The 20,997-nt window shown below is 39.8% G+C and overlaps 1 protein-coding gene across 9 annotated transcripts in view; it reads right to left on the bottom strand.

Annotated features, from left to right (window-relative positions):
- LOC113042248 (calmodulin-regulated spectrin-associated protein 3-like) overlaps nt 1-20,997 on the bottom strand; it is a 28,389-nt gene that overhangs the window by 4,228 nt on the left and 3,164 nt on the right. For 4 of the 9 annotated variants that reach the window (XM_026200951.1, XM_026200940.1, XM_026200931.1 and 1 more), the window contains exons 2-12: nt 12,322-12,587; nt 5,483-5,623; nt 4,777-4,863; nt 4,528-4,560; nt 3,259-3,397; nt 3,040-3,179; nt 2,821-2,914; nt 2,639-2,684; nt 2,420-2,484; nt 2,157-2,229; nt 28-2,074 (exon numbers count right to left, since the gene is read on the bottom strand). In XM_026200951.1, the coding sequence (XP_026056736.1) occupies nt 28-2,074; nt 2,157-2,229; nt 2,420-2,484; nt 2,639-2,684; nt 2,821-2,914; nt 3,040-3,179; nt 3,259-3,397; nt 4,528-4,560; nt 4,777-4,863; nt 5,483-5,623; nt 12,322-12,587 (3,131 nt within the window). Of the gene's footprint in view, nt 1-27; nt 2,075-2,156; nt 2,230-2,419; nt 2,485-2,638; nt 2,685-2,820; nt 2,915-3,039; nt 3,180-3,258; nt 3,398-4,527; nt 4,561-4,776; nt 4,864-5,482; nt 5,624-5,957; nt 8,592-12,321; nt 12,588-20,997 lie in introns of those variants that run through there. The other 5 variants (XM_026200989.1, XM_026200980.1, XM_026200961.1 and 2 more) reach the window with 5 other exon arrangements.

Consider the following 20,997-nt stretch of genomic DNA (forward strand, 5'->3'; position numbering starts at 1 on the left):
CCAAATTTAACGTGATTCTCCTCTAACCTTAAAGAAGAATCCAACTCCACCACTAATTTCTGGCTCTGTTTGGTCACTCATTGAATCTGAGAAGTTATCCTGGCTCTGATCGGCTCCTTCACCCTCCAATGCTTTGAGGGAGGACAGCGAGATCTCGATAAGGCTTTTGTGCTTGCCATTGAAACCTGCTGCAGGAAGGTCACTCTCAAAGGAGCACTCGGAAGGAGCTCCTGAGCTGCTGCCGCCCCCCTGGCGATCCTTTCGGGCCAGAACCTGTGAAGATCCGCTATCCAGTTCCATACTGAAGATTGTATGGTCCTCACTGGAGCCTGTGTCTGAAATGTTGTCCTCTGTTCTAGCCAGGGACGAAGCTGAGCGGGACTCACTCTGACTGGAGGTACCTATGCTGAAAGAGGATGAGTTCTGATCCCTGCATTGCCACGGGGACACTCTTCGCAAATGAGGAATGTTGTCCACATTTTGAGGGAGAGTTATAACTCTTGTTGAAGCAGGAGTCTTGAGCTCTGCAGGTCGAGGGTGATGCAGTTTGGGGCTCTTTGGAGGTGCAGACTGTGCCCTACGGTGGGATGATGGTGATTTGGGGGGAGCGGTGTGATTTGCAATCTTGCGAGATGGGGAAGGAGAGGAGGAGGCAGAGGAGAGGTTGCGATTGGACTCTCTTGACAAACGAGAAGATGCAGCTGTTGAGGGTTTGGGGCTGGGTGGGACGCCACTGGCCTGGATGTTAGGAGCTACCTTCTTCTTCATCAGCTGGTTCTGCTGCTCCGAGAGACGCTGCATATCATTTTGGAGAGAATTGAGAGCAGCACTTAGTTTAGACACAGCGTTGTTGTAATTTCCCAGTGGGGCCGTTTCTTTTCCTCCAGGAATTCCTACTCCAGCTTTTTCTTTCTCTACTGGATTGTCCTGTTGGACATGGGACTTGATATTCCCCTCTTCTTCTACAGAGGGGCCCTTTTTCAACTGTTCCTGCTGTTGCTCATCCTGCTCCTCCTCGCTCTCTAAACGTGCCAGTTTCTCCTCCAGTGCCAAACGGCTGAGGTCATTTTCTATGGAGGAGGTGCCAACCTCCCCTTGACGTCCTTCCTCACCATCCCCATCCTCCTGCTCCTTCTTTAACTGTAGGAAGGCACTTTTGCCCAGCCGCTGCCTGTGTTTGGCAAAGATGGCTTCTATACGTTTCTTCTGTGCCTCAATGGCCTTCCGCTTCTCCTCCAGCCTCGCCCCCAGCTCTGACATTTCAGTGCTGACAGCAGGACTCTTACTGGGACTCTCTTCTAATTTCTTGGCCCATGTAGTCATTTGTGGTACCTGTGGTTCACTGGGTTGTACCTGCTCTGGAACAAGTTTCTTCTTCCGTTCGGCAAAATTGGTCATCCTAACACCGCTTTCCGGTGTCTTTACACAACGTGGTTCTGTTATGCGAGGACCCGAAGCGGGTGTGGCAGGGGTTGAATGAATTTTTGGAAGATCTTCTGAGGCATCTGAATCCATGCTTCCATCTCTTAACACGGAGTCGTCATCTCTGGATCCCTCTGAGGGGTGTCTGGTGCGGCTGGGCTCTGGTGGGATTCCTGAGGATCGGTTGTAGAGCATTCCTGAACGGGATGGTGCTGAAGAGCTGAGTGTCACTGGGCTCCCATTGAGTCTAGCATTTGCTGGATCATCCAGTGAATGCAGGTAGAAACCATCGGGAGCCCCGTCCGGGTGAAGGCGAGGCTCCATCTTCTCCTCGTTGTGGATGATCTGCAGTGCCTCTTCAATTGTTGGTAGCTCTCCTGTTTCACTATCATCAATGCCGTTCTCTTCAGCCAGCAATGGACGAGTTTGAGTGGCCCAGGAAGCTCTTTGAGGGCCATTAGGCCCAGGAGCCTTACTGAGCAAGTGGCTGAGGTCCTCTGGAGGCGTGTAGGGTTCACGTGTCATGGATTGACCAGCAGGATTAAGATTGTCCGAACTGACAGACCGAGTTATAACCGGGTTCCCCATCACAATGTCCACATCACTATCCAGTCCAAAAGGAATACTAAAGGACACAGCAGACAAGGGACGGCTGAAGAGACGTGAAGAAAAAAAGATAAACTCATCTGAAAAAAAAAAATGAATAAGACGCATAAAACACTGATGTACCTTACCTTAGTGGTTTCTTAGTCCACGTTCGTCCTGCTGTCTCTACATGAGACATTGAGGTAGACTGAGTCAGAGATCCTGGTCACAGAGACAACACAAACACACACATGACTGGATGACACATTCAACATGCAAACACGGACCATGTGATTGTTCCTTTATGTGAACAAGAATAAACAGCGTCTAGATACACTACATTACAAAGAATGGGAAAAACACATAATGGCAACTGATGACTCAGGACAGAGTGACAGCACGTTTTCCTCACCTGTTGCTGCAGTCACAGGGGAAGAGATGGGCAGGAAAGGCCTCTTGAAGATAGATGGAGAACCACTTGCACATAAAAGACAAGTAAAAGTTTCAGCCTTGATTTTTATAAAGGCACATTTAGGTTGAAAATTTGATTGGGTATAATTTTGTGCATTCTTAGCAAAATATATATGTGGCTTTTAAACAACCAAATACAAAAAAATGTATTCTGTTGTACCTATTGCTTGACCCACTGTTGCCATTGCCGGTCCTTCCAGATGTTTCTACAAGAATAAAAAAAGTACTTTAACTTACATATCCCTTTTTAAACAGACTGTCACTGAAGAAATCTAAAAAAGACATACAAATTTACAAATCTACAGGAAAATAAACCATTCACTCATCAAGACATGCACTTACCAGTGAGCTCAGAGTCCTGGAGAGGCTGAACAAACTCTGGCTTTGAGACCTCGAACCAATACAAGAGCTCTGCCAGAAAGCTCAGTATGTTTGTCTGGAAAGAGAGAAAAATACACAACATATAAAATACCTTAGTATGTCCCATAGTACTACTTAATTATTCAAAAAATCATAATGGTCTCATCTCATCCTCATGTTTTAAATAAGGTTTCTATATACCTTTAATTCTGCTGGGCTGTAGAGCAAATCCTCCAACGCTAGAGGGCAGCAGCTCTTTAAACAGCTGTCACAGAACTCTCGAATCAGCTGTAGGTTGTACAGGCTGTCAGCCACAGACATCGAGTCCTTCATACATACGTCTAATAGGACAACATTTTTTTAAAACAATTTCTTACTCATCTACAAAATGACAAATTCAGATTTGAGATGTGACCATACCCTCTAATCTCAGAAGCCCAGGACAGTAATAGTGAATAACAGCAGCAATAGCACATCCGTTCGAGAGATCCTTCACTTCATTCACCACAGGAAAATAGGGTTTGAGTTTAGACTGCATCCTGTCCTTCCTGTAAAGGATCTAAACAAGAAAAAATATATAACTGCAATATTGGATAAAGTGCTATGTTGCTTGTTAGTCAGAATTGTTATTGTGAAATTTTTCATTGACAGCAAACAGTGACAGTACACTTTTACAAATTTGTTATCCATTATGTGTAACTGTAAAACCAAAAGAATCAAACACTTAAAACGTACAACCAGGGATGGCAATAAATGTCTAAGAGAAAAAAAACAATAACAACAGCACAAGAATCCATGCAAGCAGTGCATGAAGACAAAATACAGTGAGAGTCAAGGAACAGCAAAGACATTGTTAATGGGAATTGGGACAGCTAACACTTGAGAGACTTGGTCTTTAACGGGTCAGAGCAATGAACAGAGGCAGCTGTGTGAACAGCCAACACCTGATACATTAACATAGACCTTTTCAACTTGATACACACAACATGCACTAGCAGATAAGTGCATTAATAACACAGACACCCTTTATTCACTTGACCACCATAGACTATGGCTTAATTTACATGCTAAGCTTATTTCTGGCTTATTGTTTGTAATGTAAATGATGATGCAAGGATGCTGAGACAACTGACTCTTCTCCTCTTATCTAAGAGTTGTTCTAAGATCTCAGAAAACTACTAAATTATATTGTTTTTTAATCCAACTTTGGTTCACCCAAAGGATTTTGTCTGAATCTAAGTCATGTTCCTCAAGACAACCATGTGGCTTTTAAATGCAGTGCCGGAGCAAGGACTTGATGCAATGAAACTAAATCTACATCTCTCAAAAACAGCAGTGCAATGTTGAGGATGCATACGTGCCATGATAAGATACACAGGCTATCAACAAAAAGCTGCGTCTTTTTATTTTATTTTACTATAAACTATAAAGGTATATTGCAAGTAATTGGCAATATTATTATACTTAATTTGCCATGTAATATATGCAACAGTCATAGCATGTTATAAGGTGGGGGACCCTAAAACTGAGAGATGCTTTAGATTTTTTGCTCTAACAGGTCAAAGGAATCAAATTCTATTTATGCAACTTGTACTGCCAGCAGGAGGCGAAAGAGGTCATATTTATATGTGTTTAGGACACGAAAATGGAAGAAAGAAGGGAAGAATGGAAGACAAGAGAAAGACTTACAGGAACAAGTTTCCAGTACCAGCGGGTGGGACACTGTCAGAAAGAAGTGAAGGAACATGAAAGGAGAACAAGGTAAGTGGGGAAGTGCAGAGGAGGAAGAAGATAGGATAGGTAGTTAGACAGCAAAGTAGACCCAGAGGAAAAAGATAGTACTGCTAAGGAAATGAGTGAATGTTGGTGTAGAGGTGTAGGGGTCAAGTTATTGTACACATGCACCAGTCTGTCTGCTTGTTTATGACTGTTTCTCACCGAAGGTTGAACAGGCTGTGGTTCAGTACTAGGCTGAGATGCATCGTTTAGTGTACCTTCTGTTTGTTCCTTCAGTTTTTGGTTTAGCTACACAAAAGAAAAACAAAAAACAACTTATGACAATGACATGACATCAAAAGTACAAATCAAAGTGACTTTATTTGCTCAAGACCACACCCAGAGCATCTTTTGCAAAGGTGTTCCACAGGGTTTTATTTTAGGACCAGTAATATTGCATATTAGAGGTTAGTAAGTATATGTAAACAGGAAAGTGTAAGGTATAGTTCACCTCATAATAACAATTATTTAGTCACCTTGATGATGTTTCATACTCGCTTCCTCCACAGAACAGAATATTCAAGGTGCTTTCCCATTCAATTAAAGTGAATTGGACTATATTCCAAGTTTGCTGAAGTTACGTTGCTAGCTCTGTGATAAACAGACTGAAATTCTACTGAAAGTTATTTATAGATAATGTTCTCCCCACCTTAAAAATATTTGGAATATTATGTTAAGAATCTCTTTGAGCTCAATGGTTTGGAACAACATAAGAGTGAGTAAATGATGAAGTAAATCATTTTTATTTTACTACCCTTTTAAATATTGTAAATTAAAGTTTTTAGATTGATTTATAGGTTTTTGAGAGTTTATAAGAGTTGTTTGAGCTCCAAGAAAATCTGTTGCTGTGGTTCTTTACAAGACTCACCGTGTTCACCCAGTAGAGCAGGGCTCTGTCCCAGGATGCATCTGTACCAAGCAGCTCTGATCCGCCGCTCGCCAAGACTCTGCTTACCATCTCCATGGCACCCACTGCCATTAAGGCATCTATCAACTCCAAGTGGGCACTCTGCACCAATCAGAGGAAACAAACAGGACAGTCAGAGCTTAGAGAAAACCCAGCTGTCATCTGAACACTGAACTAATGCGCCTAATGTAATAACAGTGTCTAGTAACATTCAGAACAACGTCAGAAAGCAAGGCCTTTCTAATGCTACAGGACTGAAGAGTCTTTATTGAAGAGATAAGATGAATGTTTGGTTTTCTGCATAAGTCTTAGTAACACTACAAGAGAGAAATACAGTGTTCAGAGTGAATGAAAAAATAATATGCCATGATTTACTTGCATATGCATTGTTTTGTGCAATCAAGCAGCAAGAAATAAATCAATATTCAATACTGACTTCCTGCAGTTTCTTTTCTCTAAGTGTTGCAGCAGTATTGTTCTCTTCTCTCCCTCTCTCAATGATATATTGCAGTATGACTTGTGTGACAGACTCCAGGATACAGAGGGGCGCTGCTGCAGTTTCAAACCCCCAGCATTCCACATTTGTGTTGCCGTCAGTTTGTGTTTGTATATATGTGCTGGAATTTCTGAGCACATCAGATACCCAACGTGAGTGTGCAAAGAATACTCAAAAGGAAATGGTATTTGTTTACCAAATTGTTGTTAAGAGTCAACTGTGATTATGCCAACATTTAAAACTAGCAAACTTTCAAATACTCACATGTGAATTCATGCACATACTCAAAGAAAGATCATCTGCATGTCTGCTTCTTGGTCAAAACCTGCATTTGGCAAGGTACTAATATAAACAGTTGGTTGCGTCTAAAATAATGTAAACAAATAAAGGGAAGAATAATATAAAAAAGTTACATTAACACACATTAAAGAAGTGTGTTCTTTTGCATATCTGTTTTTTGGTGGTAGCCTATTTGCATTAGGAATTGTGACACTGTTATTGGTATCACTACTCACAAACCCATCTGTCTTATCTAATAACACCAGACGCTGTAACAGAAACGATAATCTACAGAAGACGCAGATGATGAGGACTGTTCTTCATCCTCCCAGTCCATTACAGCGAGGCTGCTCACGCCCAAGCCCATTAAAAACAACCCAACCACGTTATCAGCTGAGTCATGGAGAGCACCTTAGCTGCGATAAGAGGGTTAAACCATTAACTGCTTTCTGCACTTCAACCAGGGGAACTACCTGTAGCCCAAACCACTCAGAGTGTCAGTGTAGTCAACAGCAATTTAAATCTAATGTTCAGGGGAACTGCATGAAAATAGTTTAGGTCCATTTATTTATAACAAAAACAACAATGCAAAAGTATAAATATTTTATGCTGAATTTAATTGCGTAACAGCAAAAATAATTGATCTTAATGTCCCAAAGTTTAATTTTGATGAAGCATTAAAATGTGAATCATCATTACGCAAAAAGTAAAATGTAATCTCTTTATTTTGGATAAAAATATAGGCCAGACTGTGTGACAGTCACTCACACAGCACAGAAATGGGAACACAAGGTCACACAAGCAGTTCTCCAGGGGACATTTGACTCAAATAAGGGGGTAAACTATCATTCTAGTCAAAATCCAGAGGGTTACGTTTCTACAGTAAAGAAAGGATGTTTTTCAAGGACAAAACTAATAGATTTCCTCTTGGTTTATGTCTAAGACAAACAGGGCCAAAGACAATCATTCAATCAGTTGGAGCAATGCCAGACATTTTCAGAGGGGTTCTTTTTATGCTTTTTAAGATGAAAACAATAGACTTGGACAAAAATCAATAGAACACAAGTTGTCTTTCACATGTTCCCAGTCATGTTATCCATCACTGTTTTGTGAACATGAATGTCCTCACTGAAATCTCTCTTTTTTCTGTATCGGCTATACTCAGCCTGCTATAATCATTAACAGTCCAACAGGTCAGAGGAACACATTCCCTTATGCGGGCCGCCTCTCTAGCACACACGGCTAATGCTAATCAGTCCCAGCAGGCGTCTGCCCCCTTACACGCAATACGTGCAGCTTTCATCCTCTGCAACCACCCAGTAACGCTTTTATCCTGTCCAGTACAGTGACACACTTCAACAGTGGTGTCTTTCCCAGCGTGAACTGAAGTGCTGACCTCTGCAGAGCACCGAGGGAGGAGCAGCTCTGTCAGAAAGCATTTATACCTCAGCTTCCAGTGACCGGTTCAGCCAGGGGAACGTGTTTGTGAGGATAAGCCACAGTGGGAGGGTTTCAGCCGATCTCTGGGCCACTTCGAGAACAGATGTTCTGGTGCACAATGAAACCGGACCATAACAGAAGTGTCGTATTTATTTTGTCGAATGTTTTGTCAAATTTTGTATTTTTGTTGATGCATCAAGTACTGTGTAACATATGCCTATGAACTTTTGTTAATATTGAAGAAATAAGGAAAACGACTACAGACAGGAAGACAAACAAATGGCAAAAATTCTATATTTACACTACCATTTAAAAATGAGGTTTGTGGTCAGTGCAGTTTTTCTAAAATAAATCCTTTTATTCATTCAAGGATGCTTACAAATAATTAAAGTGACTGTAAAAACACTTATAATGTTACAATAGATTTCAATTTCAAATAAATGCTGCATTTTTCAAAATTGATAATATGAAATTGCCTATTTCTTGAGCATCCATAGTGAGCAAAATGACTGTATTTTGACCAATTTGACAATGCTCATGTGCACTACAACCCTCTTAACACATTAACAATGTTACAAAAAACACTCCACAGACTTCTGCCCAAAATCAGCGCAAGAAATACCCTCGCAATTTGGGTCTGATCAGTAAGAAACTGCTGTACTGCAGAGGTCACAAACTCTGCTCTGTCATGTGGTATAGTGATTATACAGAGAAGGGGCGGGAGAGCAGTTCACGAATGAAAGTGAGAGGAGATGGGAGGGGAGCTTGGATTTCCCGTCCCAACACTCCAAGACTCGCTAAGCTGAATCACAAGTCCCTAATGAGTGGGGAGAGAGACCAACACTGGAACGCAGAGCACAAAGCAAATCAAAATTACCCACAATGCACCTTACCACAGCTTCGTGTGCACAGATGAAGCTGGAAACCCTGAGGTAACAACAGCTAGTCCTAATGACATCGTACCGTCACCACAAACCCCAGGCAGTCCTGTGACAAATGCCAAAATACTCCACATGGAGGGCAAAGGCAAAATAAAGTTCACTGCGGTTATTATAACTGTGAATGTTCATTTCTAACCCCCAGTTCTCAGTATGCCACAGACAGGAGGATAAGTGGGCAAGGGGCACAGCAGGGGGGGATTTACAGGAAGTAACAAATTAAATCATAAACACACATTGTATACTGAAACCATTTCTAATATAAAATTATGTTTGTTATTGATAAAACCAAGGATCAGGAGACAAAGCAGTGCTTAAATACTGAGGACTGCAGCTCCTTGAGTCTCACAGCTGTTCTGGAACTTCAGGAGGCTATAGTCTGACTTCCAAATTCTCCTGATCAGTTCTGGTTACAGACACTCCAGCCATTTTACACAGTTTCACCTAGAACATCTTAAACAAAACAGCAACGAGCTGAGGCTCTCATGGAACTGCACAAATGCAGCTCACAGGAAGGCCTTGACAGCACTGCAGAATAAAGACTGCACAAAAATGAACAACTGGTGAGACATCTTGCATCCTTTTTTAATATATTAAAATGGACAGAACTGAAATGTGGCATGTCTTGTATTCAGCTGAATGATGACGGATCACAGTCTGGATCACAGATTATCACTCATTTTTCTTTATCCTCTACAGACCGCTGGGCTGGGCTGTGCCCCACATTCAAGCGGAAAATGTCAAACCTGCAGAGATGTGAACAGCTAACCAGGAAGGTCACAGCAATGTGTCTCCAGATGTTCCTTCATTCAGAAGGAATTATGTCTTCCCTGATTCTACATAAAGCAGAAAAAATAGCTTTGCATCAAATTACATTCATTTGTATAGCGCTTTATACAAAACAAGCGGTTTCAAAAAGAAATAAACAGTAAAATAAGTGTTGTAAATTTAGTTAGTTATAAAATGACTTTGTTAACAGCTTGAAAGCTGTCATTATTCAGCTCAATTTAATTAGTTGTTGATTCAATTTAGTTCAATAACAATTATGAAACAATGGCATACTACAGTATTAATACTCATAAATATATCAAGTTTTAGTTATCACCACGTTCTGTGCAGGAAGTGTACCAAATGTTGAGTTTTGATGCATATTCATAGCTAAAACAGACTTCAGCTGCTCCAAAGCTGTTTGCTGACCTTGTTTCAGACTGCTTCAATTCCATCCTAATTCTACATCATGACCCACTTTCATCAGGCTGCAATAGCACCCAGTGAGCCAGCCGCCCCCACAGTCAGGCCTGGGAAGTGCACCACGAGCAGCCAGACAGCACCAGATGAGCCCAGAGCTCTCAGCACAGCTCGCCGAGCACATCATGACACCAGAAGAGGACCTGCAGCCGGGAGACTGCAGAGCACTGAACATTGACCTGCCTACAGCACCACACACTATCAATGCATCCTCAGAGATGGCCCTGTTGGAAACTGATGCTGGAACAAATATACAGAATTTAAATTACGTACAGCATGGGCGAAACAAAAGAAGAATTAGGTCACTACAGAAAATGGTAAAAATTCAGGGTCCAAAATGATCTCTTTGCCAAATTTGCCAAAGGGTACAGCTTTTTTAAGCTCTTGCAAAGACATTGGCACAATCACTGTTTTTATAATCAATGTATAAATCATGACTTATTTATATTCGACAACATTGCCGTCTATCACCTAGTTTGTTTTGGTTCAATGTAGGTATGAGAAACTACAATTTCTGTAAAAAGCTCTGGGCCCAAGGGAAATCAAACACTCCTTTAGTGTCCATTAAAGCCCTTCCTGCTGTGAGGAAGACCCTCTCAAACAGGGAGGATAGTGCTACATCAGAACAAGGTCTGCTGTCTTCTGTCTGGTATTGTGTGAAGCTCTGATCCCTCGACCCTGCCACTATTTGTCAGCCCCTGCATTGTTTCTTCACCCACCCCAGCAGGGCTTAGCATGTAGTTTTTCAGTAACTGTCCTGTCCCTTACAGCTGGATCTACTCAGGGATTGCTTGAGAGGGGGAGCTGCTTTATATGCTATAATCCCTGGAATCCAAGCATAAACTGGAGCTGCCCCTCCCCAAAATCCTTTTACCTCCAGAAAACATCCCCCAGTGCCCCAGTGAAACCATCCCCATGTGTCCTAATCCAAAGAAGGTCAACTGATTGTGACTTTTGGCAGGCCAAATCAGCTTTGATATCCCCTTAATCTGAGCTAGTGGACTACAATGAGACACCCATGCTAAATAAATCACAGATACATCAGTTGTGTCCCAATATCTACTGAGGTACCCACCAGAGGAGCTCTGGAGGCCATTAAAACAGTCAGCGTCCTGAGACATGCTTAATTGGATTGGATTATCCTAAAATACAGGGCTTTACTTGTTGGACTTGGTCTTGGGCTGTCTGAAATAGCTGATCCGGAGGCAAATATGGCTGCCGAGTGAAGACTTTCCTTGACAGGGAATTCCTTGGCCTGATACTTCAAAGAATCAATGATTTCCTCATTCAGTCAAACTGTCCACTTCCTAAAAACAGTAATATAATGCCATAACAGGACTGGTCCACCTCCATGTTTGACCATAAAAATGATGTTCTTCTGCTCATAAGCTTTGCCTCTTTTTTTGCACCAGGCATACTGCTGATCCATGAGCCAGACAGTTCCAGTTTGGGCATATCACTTCATAAAACATTCTTCCAGAACTCCACGGGTCTATCCTAATTAATTTGTGCATGTTCAAGTAAGCCTTTTATGCTCTTCTTGATCAAGACTGCCATTTGGAAAGATGCCTCAAAATTCAGGTCATGCTTGTCTAATGTTCTTCTTATACTCTGCATTGAAATATTTTCTCTCCTTTTATCCAGTCAGTTTGCAAGTCTTTGGCTGTACAAAGCAGATCTACTCTGATCAAACCATTTTATTGTGCTTTTGTACATTTTAAGCTTAGAAATAAGGCTGGCAGCTGTGTCTCTAGAAGCTTTTAATGTCTTGGAAATCTTCATGAAGCCTTAGACCTTCTAATGTAATAATCGCTCTGTTACCATATTTACTACTCAACTTCAGCACATGCATGCGCTTAGTTTATGTAAGTGTAACAGTTCAAGTTTTAAAAGAGTTTCTAAAGGCTTTATTGTGTTTTAAGAGAATTTTGCTCCACGCCATACAAATAAATGACTTAAAAACAACAATGTTGAATAGGGGTTGAATAATTATGAAACCTGTGTTCATTCAAAATCCTATAACTCAAATATATGACATTATATATTGGAAACGATCACTTGTAATATACCAGTAAACTGTTATAACTAGATGCTATTTTTCTAAAATCCTCGACTTTATCTTAGCCACATGCTAACTTTAGGATTAACCATGATCAATAGTTGAGTCTCTGGTGTGGGTCATATGAGGACAGCTATTAACACGGCACACAAGAACCTCAGCTTAACCTGCTGTCTATGAAGAGCATCTCAAATCAGTTACTTAAGGATTGGATTTCAAATCAGTGGCAGATGACATGTCAGCTCTGGGTTTTAAGATACAAAAGCCATTGAATACACTCTAAACTTGGCTCTCTACATAATTTAGACAGGAATGTGCTGACACCGCTCATTTGACTTACCATTTTAATAGGCTTCTGTCGAAGCTCAGCCTCTGTCACAGGGGCATTCTGGTCTTTGGGTGCCAAGCCCTTCCTGCCCAGGACCTGTAAGAGTGCTGGGATGTCTTTGGGGGGCCCCTCGGCTCCCGGGCTTCCGCCCAGCAGAAGGCCGTATGTGCGACAGTAGAGCTCAGGGGACAGCAGAAGGCGCGTGACAGGAGGCTTCAGGTGTTCTTGCTCATACTGATCACAGTAGAACGGGTCTCGCAGCTCCACCGGAACATTCTCTGCAGGGGAGAGAGAGAGAGAGAGGGAGAGAAACAGGACGTGTTCAGAGTGAAACTACTTCTGAGCTACTTGTTAACATCTCTGTGCAATACCTCTAGTTTACATGTTAAAGACTGTTATTACTAGCAGAAGAATGGCATTCAAATTAATATGGCTTAATAAAATAATATGAATAATATTAATTCTCATTATGAATCATGAAATATTTGAATAGAGCTTTACAAGAAAGCTTTAATTTTTAGTACAGTAACCCTTGTATAAAAGCACTTGAAGTTGTACTATTAATTATTAAGTATTGCATATTTGTCACAATGGTTACATCTGCGAAAAGCATCTAGATCTCATTTTGAAAATAAATGTAACTTTTGCTTTGAGACTTAGTCACAAAAAAATGTGTCACTAGAAACATCATGAATGACGTTGATGATTGTTCTGCTTCAGGTTCATTTGCAATTACCTGCATTTTTTTTTCTGCTGTTGTTGTATTTATGTTTATCACCATTTCAGTTTTACAGGCGATTTCATGACGGACACTTTCAAAAAATACAAACTCAAAGACTAAATATTATTGTATTTAGAAATCATAATAACATGCTGATTTGCTGCTCAAAAAACATTTCTTATTATATTAATGTTGAAAAAGTTTTTACTTAATATTTTTGAGGAAACTGTGATTTTCAACCAATCTCAGACAAATTAAGTTAAAAAGAACATTTATTTGAAATAGAAGTCTTTTGTAAGATAATACATGTTTTTACTTTCACTTTTTTAAATACATCAATGTATAAAGCTATTAAAAGCTTTTTTTTTTTAATCTTAATGATGTGTTAGTGGACATATAAACACACTCAACAACCTGGGAAGAGAAAGACTAACCTAACAGAAGAAAACACAAAGCTAGCTATGAGGAAAAACGGCCCCATCATGCCCTACAGCCCAAATCATCTGATCGAGTGAGCAGACCAGGGCTTCAACAAACCGTACACACACGTACATGCATGTCACCCGAAAACTAAAGACACACAGGAGTTGGAGCTGTAGATGTGAGTGATGGTGAAGACACTCCTAGGGTGCAACACAGCTGAACACACACCGGCACCCAGAGCCCGTCTCAGAAAGAGACACACACACACACACCTTAAAAAAAGGGCTGAGGACCTGAGCAGTGTGTTTGATGTGCTATCTGGGTCTCTTTTTCTCACACAAACACACAGAGTCTAGTGAGGCAACAAACACCAGCTATATGTGTAACCTGTCCCACGTGGGCTGGAAAACAACCATTCACATATGTGGGGCACCTATAATAAATGATTCTTTTACACGGTCATGTTTTGTCAAGCCGATAGTTTGGATTTGAGTGCCTACACCTGTGAAAGGACAAAGAGAGACAGCTCCCGGGCTGGTGTGAGACAGTTTCTATAAACGAGCACCAAACACTCACAAAAACTTGTGAAACGCAGACTTGAAACATACACCTCACACGCCCACCATGAACTGGTTCTACCACATTCAGGGCCGATCAAGAATCCACGGCACCCATCTGCCACATCCATGTTTAACAAGCAGCCAGAAGCTGTAGGACCTGTTCCAGGATAGGAGCTCAAATCAGCGATACCAGTGTACAAGTTTATATAATGTTATTTGCATTTGATCTTGCATTTCAATCTATGCGTACAATCAATAAACCAGATGATAACTACCTCATCACTCACAAAGCACATTTATGCTATGAATCATGTAATTGTACACCTGTACACAAAGGTTCAAGACGCCAGGAACACCAATTCATTGTCTGCTTGAATTCAAAATGAAGCATTTTACTTCCATAATATAACATACACTGCAGGTCAAAGGGTTTGGGTCAGTCTTTTCATTTTTTAATGATTAAAATTAATTAAAAACATAATACTCGTATTCAGCAAGGATGCATTAAATAAAGACATTTATAACGTTACAAAACGTGTCTTGTTCAAATAAATGCTGTTCTTTAGAACATTCTCATCAAAGAATCCTGAAAAAATATGAATCATGGTTTCCACAGAAAAATTATAGCACCTCAACTGTTTTCAACATCAATATTATTAATATTTTCATTTTATTAAATAAAAATTGATTAGATTATGAAAAGTGGGCATTCATAACAGAGTCTAAATTTTGGTGACTAGTGACTAGCTCCTGTAACTGCCCGGTGAAAAAGCCCCTATCATGCATTAGCAAATATGACCTATGTGACATCAGCAGAACAGGACGCAGTAAGATATCTGTGACATGTTGATAAAAGATCACAAGGACATTCTGATCATATTTGAAACAAACAGCAAGCCAAAAAAATAAACAATGATAACTTGTAATATACATTTACATTTATTCATTTAGCTGACGCTTTTATCCAAAGCGACTTACAATTGCTATATATGTCAGAGGTCGCACGCCTCTGGAGCAACTAGGGGTTAAGTGTCTTGCTCAGGGACACATTGGTGTCTCACAGTGGATTCGAACCCGGGGAAACAATACACTGACATAATATAAAGGGGGAAACAATACACTGCCCACCAACTGGGTGTCACATAAAGCTCAAACCCAGAATGCAAAGCAGGATGCAAAGGCCGCAGAGATGTGAGATGAAGGTGGCTGATAGAGGCTTCATTTCCCTGTGGGACTGGAAGTCAATGAATGACTGCTCTGTACTGCACCTTCAGAGAATAGATGGGAGAGCAATACCTGAAAATAGAGAGGCGATGCTAAAGTAGGGCGGAATTTAGTGGGACAAGCGCTGGATACGTGCACACATGCACACACACGCAAACGAGCATGCACACACACATACCAGTGTTGGGGAAGCTTGCTTGGAATTACAGCTCATCATATTACAGGCAACTCACAATTTAAATTAGTCAGAAAAAGTAGCTAGATGAATATCATTTTTTGCTAAAGTTTTAAAATAAATACAACCCAAAGGAAGTGATGTTGAAGGGTACAGTAGCCAATTATTCTCAAAGCTAGCTCAATTGTAATGTGAAGCATTAAATAATATAACACACTGCAAAAGTTTGTAGTGTCTGTAAGATTTTTTTGTTTTCGTTTCTGAAAATCATCTCTAATGCTCAAATAAGGCTGCATTTTGACATTCTGACTAAAAATGCAGTAAAAAGACCAATATTGTAAAATATTACTTCATACTGATACCTCAATAGTGTCACATGACAGTGTCACAAGATCCTTCAGAAATTATTTTTAATATGCTGAACTGCTGCTCAAGGAACATTTCTTCTTAGCAATGCTTAGTATTTTTTGCAGAAACTTACATTTACAGACATTCTTTATGAACAAAAGATTCAAATGAACACCAACTAAATATAATTATTTTGCAACATTATAAATGTCTTTACATCCAATTATGATCTATTTAATGAATTTTTGCTGAATAAAAATGCTAATTTTAAAAAAAATACTTTTAAAATGTGTTTTGCAAGCTGGGACTTTCACGTGAAATCTCAAAATATTTTGGTGAACGTATGATTTTCTGCTGCATCAGTCATTGAAACTCTGCCCAATGAAATATCTGCATTAAATATGTATGATCTGACTTTTTATAACGGTTTCATTTCATGCACCATTTTCACATTCAGTGTGAACAAAAAAAGACATAAAAAACAAACACACTGTTTAGATGAGCAATGTCACATTTAAGAAGAAGAAAGGGAATCAACAAGGAAAGAGCAGTAAATTCTCAATAAGGAGCATGTTAGATGACAACCGAGTCACTATTATGCAAGCAAACACCAACTCCAAATGTGCAAACATTACCCATACCACACTGTTCATCCTTGACAAACACGCTATCAGATTTGCTTTCGTTCTCTCTCACACATACACCAATTTCAGTCAATGAAGAGGTGAAAGGTTAAGAGATTCAGGAGGTCTGGCTCAATGGCAGCAGTGGACAGAAACGTGAATTCAATAAACTTAAGGAGACGATCATTCAAATGGTTTGACTCAAGTCAGCTAAGCAGGACTAAAAAAAATCAAAGAGATTGTACAAACGTCAGTAGGAGACAACAGCAGATAGGATGTAGCGTCCCCACACCCACAGTTCACGCAGTCAGCTGAGCTTCACACGTCTGTCACATCACAGCAAGTCTCCAAACACAGACAGCTAAAACCAACACAAAAACATTACACCGCTAGCAGCGCCGTTTCAGGTTTACAATATAAATCTGAATAGCTGCTTTACACTACAGAGAAGGGTCAGCCTCAGATTTAAAGAGGGTCGTCAAGGGAACATGGAGCATTAAAGTCCAGTTTTGTTTTAATTAAAGGCCAGCGGGCACAATCGAAGGACCACACAGATGTTATATGACCATCATGCTCTGGTCCACTGGGAATAATCCATTTAACAAAATGTTATGCTCTTGACAAAAAATGAAAAATATATGCACTGATATTATGCAATAACCAGTTACATCACAAATAAGAATACATACATACACTGGGAGAAAAGATATATATCCCTAAAGTAGACAATAGATCTTACATTTTCCTCTAATATCTTTTATATGTATTTTTAATTAAATGAAAGCAACCCTGAGGAGCATAAGAAGTCATACTGACATCCAAACTTCAGAATGATTTTTAGATTTTAAAAAGCATACACTGAATTAAGTAGTAATTATTAAAACGTCAAACATGGCAAATATCAGTGAAGTTGCCTACAAACTGGCTTTTAATCTTTTACCAGATGTTTCTTTCAGTCAGGTTAATGATTATGAATGACAACAACAACAAAAAAAAGGAAACCCATTTTCCAAATTAGGCTACCTTCTTTCTTTGAAGGGGCGTGGACTTGTTTTGACCAGCATCTGCACAAAGCTATGCCTACAAACAAACCGTTCTTCACATCTATAATAAACACAGAATGCCAAGTCAACAAACCAAAAAGTAAAATGCAAGTGTCCACATTGTGTCCAAACTTCACTGGTTAAAAACCAGTCAAAAAGGCAATGCCACTGGACTCTCATTCTAATCTTAGCATTCATTAAGGAGAATTCAGATTTTAAGGGTGTGTTCTTCAAGTAATTACCCAAACAACATGATGAACAAACAGAGGCCACCACAGCCGCTCCGAGCCACCTCACCTGTTGAGTCATTGCTGTGACACACTGATGATTCCAGCATGACTAATACAGGCAAATGCTCAGAGGACCATTAGAGAGGAACAAGCACATCGAGCATATATCGATAAAAGAACATTTTAACCCCTTATCAGTGAAAATGTATCATTCTTCATTACAGTTATTGAGGGAGATTCTGCCATCTGAGAAGGGAGCTTGATTTCTAAGATTCTAATCTATGCGTTGCATAATTGTTTTTATTTTATTTTTGCTGATGTGCATAAAAATTTGTTGCAGGACTAGATGTACTAGCATCAATGTCTTGCACAGCTGTAGGTTTACCCTACTAAACACCTGGTTTGAAATCAGTTTCAGCTTATTTTATCAGATGTGTTCTGGCTGTACTGAAAGCTCTTACAACTAGGACAGAGCTCCAAGGTTTGAGGCCAAATTCATCCAAATTGAAGCTGTGGCTTACAGCATGAAAATCTAATTAGATTTTTTAATCTCCGTAGACAATATTAGTAGCACCTACCCATGCAAAATTCACTGCCAGGGCATTGCTAGACAGCTGCTAATGTGTAGAGTACTTGTAGGTACTATTTACCTGTACATGGGTAAATTTCAATAGTTAGTGCACGCTCAGAAAAAAGGTACAAAAACTGGAGTGATACCCTTTCAAAAGGTACACCTTTGTACTTTATTAACATTTAAATATTACATATTATTACCTAAAAGGTACATATCAATACCTAAGTGGTACATATTAGAATCTTTTTAAAAGGTATCACCCCAGTAGCACTTACTACAATAATTATAATAATTGCAACTATAATAACAGGTATGTATGTCATAATAATAATACATAAATAATACATTAAGGCTGTAATGATGTCATCTAATGTTGACAAATATTAAAAAAGAAACCCACACACTCTAAGCGGGAATTTACACACCACCACTTTCAGCTAAAAATAGAAAACTTAAGTGTTTTAGTCAATCATTTACACAACAATGGTGTTTTGGGGGCATGAAAAAGCTAACTTTTTGAAAACGATACCATTTTCTTCTTTCTTTACAAAGTGACATCGCCAACTACTGGCCTGGCATGAATTGGAGAGATGATGCTGACCCATGCAAGGACCCCAGATGACGCCAACCTGAATCGACATGAACAACTGACAAAATTCCTCTATATTGTAATCACTATGATCCCACTTGTAATAATGGCTTTAATGAGCTCAGCTTCTGTACACAATGTTTGCTAACTGATTGTTTATTTGTGAAAGGAACATTACTTGGACACATTCACTTCTGATAACAGATCAATCGAAATTGCAATGTAGACAACTGCACTTTCTGTAAAGCTGCTTTGAAAATGTGTATTTTGAAAAGCACTATACAAATAAATTTGAATTGAACTGAATTTAATTGAACACTGTTTTAAGTCTTTCTGCAGATCTGTGTAAACAGGGATTGTTTTGACAATGCTGTCATCTGTATGCAAAAACCTGTTGAAAATGCAAAGAAAAACTCAGTTTTTAGTACACTGTGGTCATGTACATGTACCCTAATGAAAAAGAAACATTGAATGCAATATTAAAAATAAAAAACACTACTTCAATCGTTTAAATGTTTCAGTCACATGTATTCTTTCTCACTATGCATTGAAAAGTCACATGCAACCAAGACATTTGCCCCTTTTTCATTCAAGTAGTGGTTTTTATCTTGCATCCGGTGTTTCTTTTTTTGTTATTAGAGTGCATGGAGTTTTTTATTCAAAATTTTTGTCTATCTGGAATTGTTTTGTATTTTTTTTTCCCTCAAGGCAAGGTGAATTTCTGGCTATTTTATCCTTCAGATTCATAGCACAAATACTTACAACAAAGCTCACTATGTTAGGGGTTTAGGAAAATTCTCAACACCAAAGTAAAAGTTACAATAATAGTCAAACATGCCTCGGCTGAATCTCCTCCTTTGAATTCAGACTGTAACTGAACTCAAAGCTCCTGCATTTAGGACAGTGTACCAAGGATAGCTCTTTACTGAGCCGAGTTCATCCAGAGTAAAGCGGAGTTAAAAAAAAAACCTTACTGATAACACAGGTAGCAATTAGCAGCACAGCATGCCTGAACACTGTGTGTTACAGCTCAGCGGGGGCCAGGGCTCTGACATGAATATGAAGTCTACACCTCAGACTGGCAGTCAAAGAGATGATGTCATCGGGTTCATGCAGGGAAACAAGTGCAGCGCTGCATCAGAGATCTAAAGTCACACACACAGTCCTGTATCAATGCTGAAAAACAGCCAAGCCTATTTAATCTGGTGAGATTTCTCTCTGGCTCGGCTCTGTGTGCCAGAACAGGTGACTTTGACCAGAGGGCGTGGTCACACACGTCTGCTTTTGATGCTGGGAGTGAATACAAACAAAGAAGTGCCACATACTGGCATTCACAACTTAATTACACATCAACCAGGTGAATTAAGGAGATGTCAGTTTCTCACACTCAGGGCAGACACTATGTGTGGCAGATAATCTGCAACAAAAGGACCATTTTGTGAGAAAAGCTAGAAGCTCAATGTCTGCAGAGTTTAAGGTGTTTCTATATTTAATGTATTAAGTGTGATCATATTGTGACTGAAACATTGGCTCTGCTCAAAAACTAGAGAGCTGTCTCACTGCTTGCCTCTTTCAAAGAAAGCTGCCTTACATCATGAAATCTCACAAGTTACAGAGATGGAGCATTCTACATTGACAACAAATCCACACACCATACAAATAGCACTCAACACGAAGTGATTCCAAAAGAGTGCAACGCTTCTGGACACAGAGATTTTGAAGAAGTCTTAGTTAAAGGGTTAGTTCACCCAAAAATGAAAATTAGTCTATGTTTTACTCACCCTCAGCCTTGAGGCATCCTTGTGTATATGACTTTCTTCTTTCGGACGGATCCAGTCAGAGTTATATTAAAAACTGTCCTGGCTATTCCAAGCTTTATCATTGCAGTCAGCAGGTTTTGTAGTTGAACAGTCCACAAGTCATCAAATAAAGTGTGCGCATTCATAATAAAACATGCTGCACACAGCTCCGGGGGTAAACAAAAGCCTCTTGTAGCAAATCCATGTGTTTTTGTAAGAAATATATCCATATTGCAAATGTATAAACAATTTTCTCTCACTTCCTTTATCTGTCATACACGGAAGACGTTCCGGTGGATTACGCAGCAAATATGTGGAGCGCCTGAGATATGCTAGTCTCGCGAGTTTGTTTATAGGATTAAAGGAAGCAAAGCTTCTT

The sequence above is a fragment of the Carassius auratus genome, chromosome 3 (assembly GCF_003368295.1).
Source record: "Carassius auratus strain Wakin chromosome 3, ASM336829v1, whole genome shotgun sequence".
Lineage (NCBI taxonomy): Eukaryota > Metazoa > Chordata > Actinopteri > Cypriniformes > Cyprinidae > Carassius > Carassius auratus.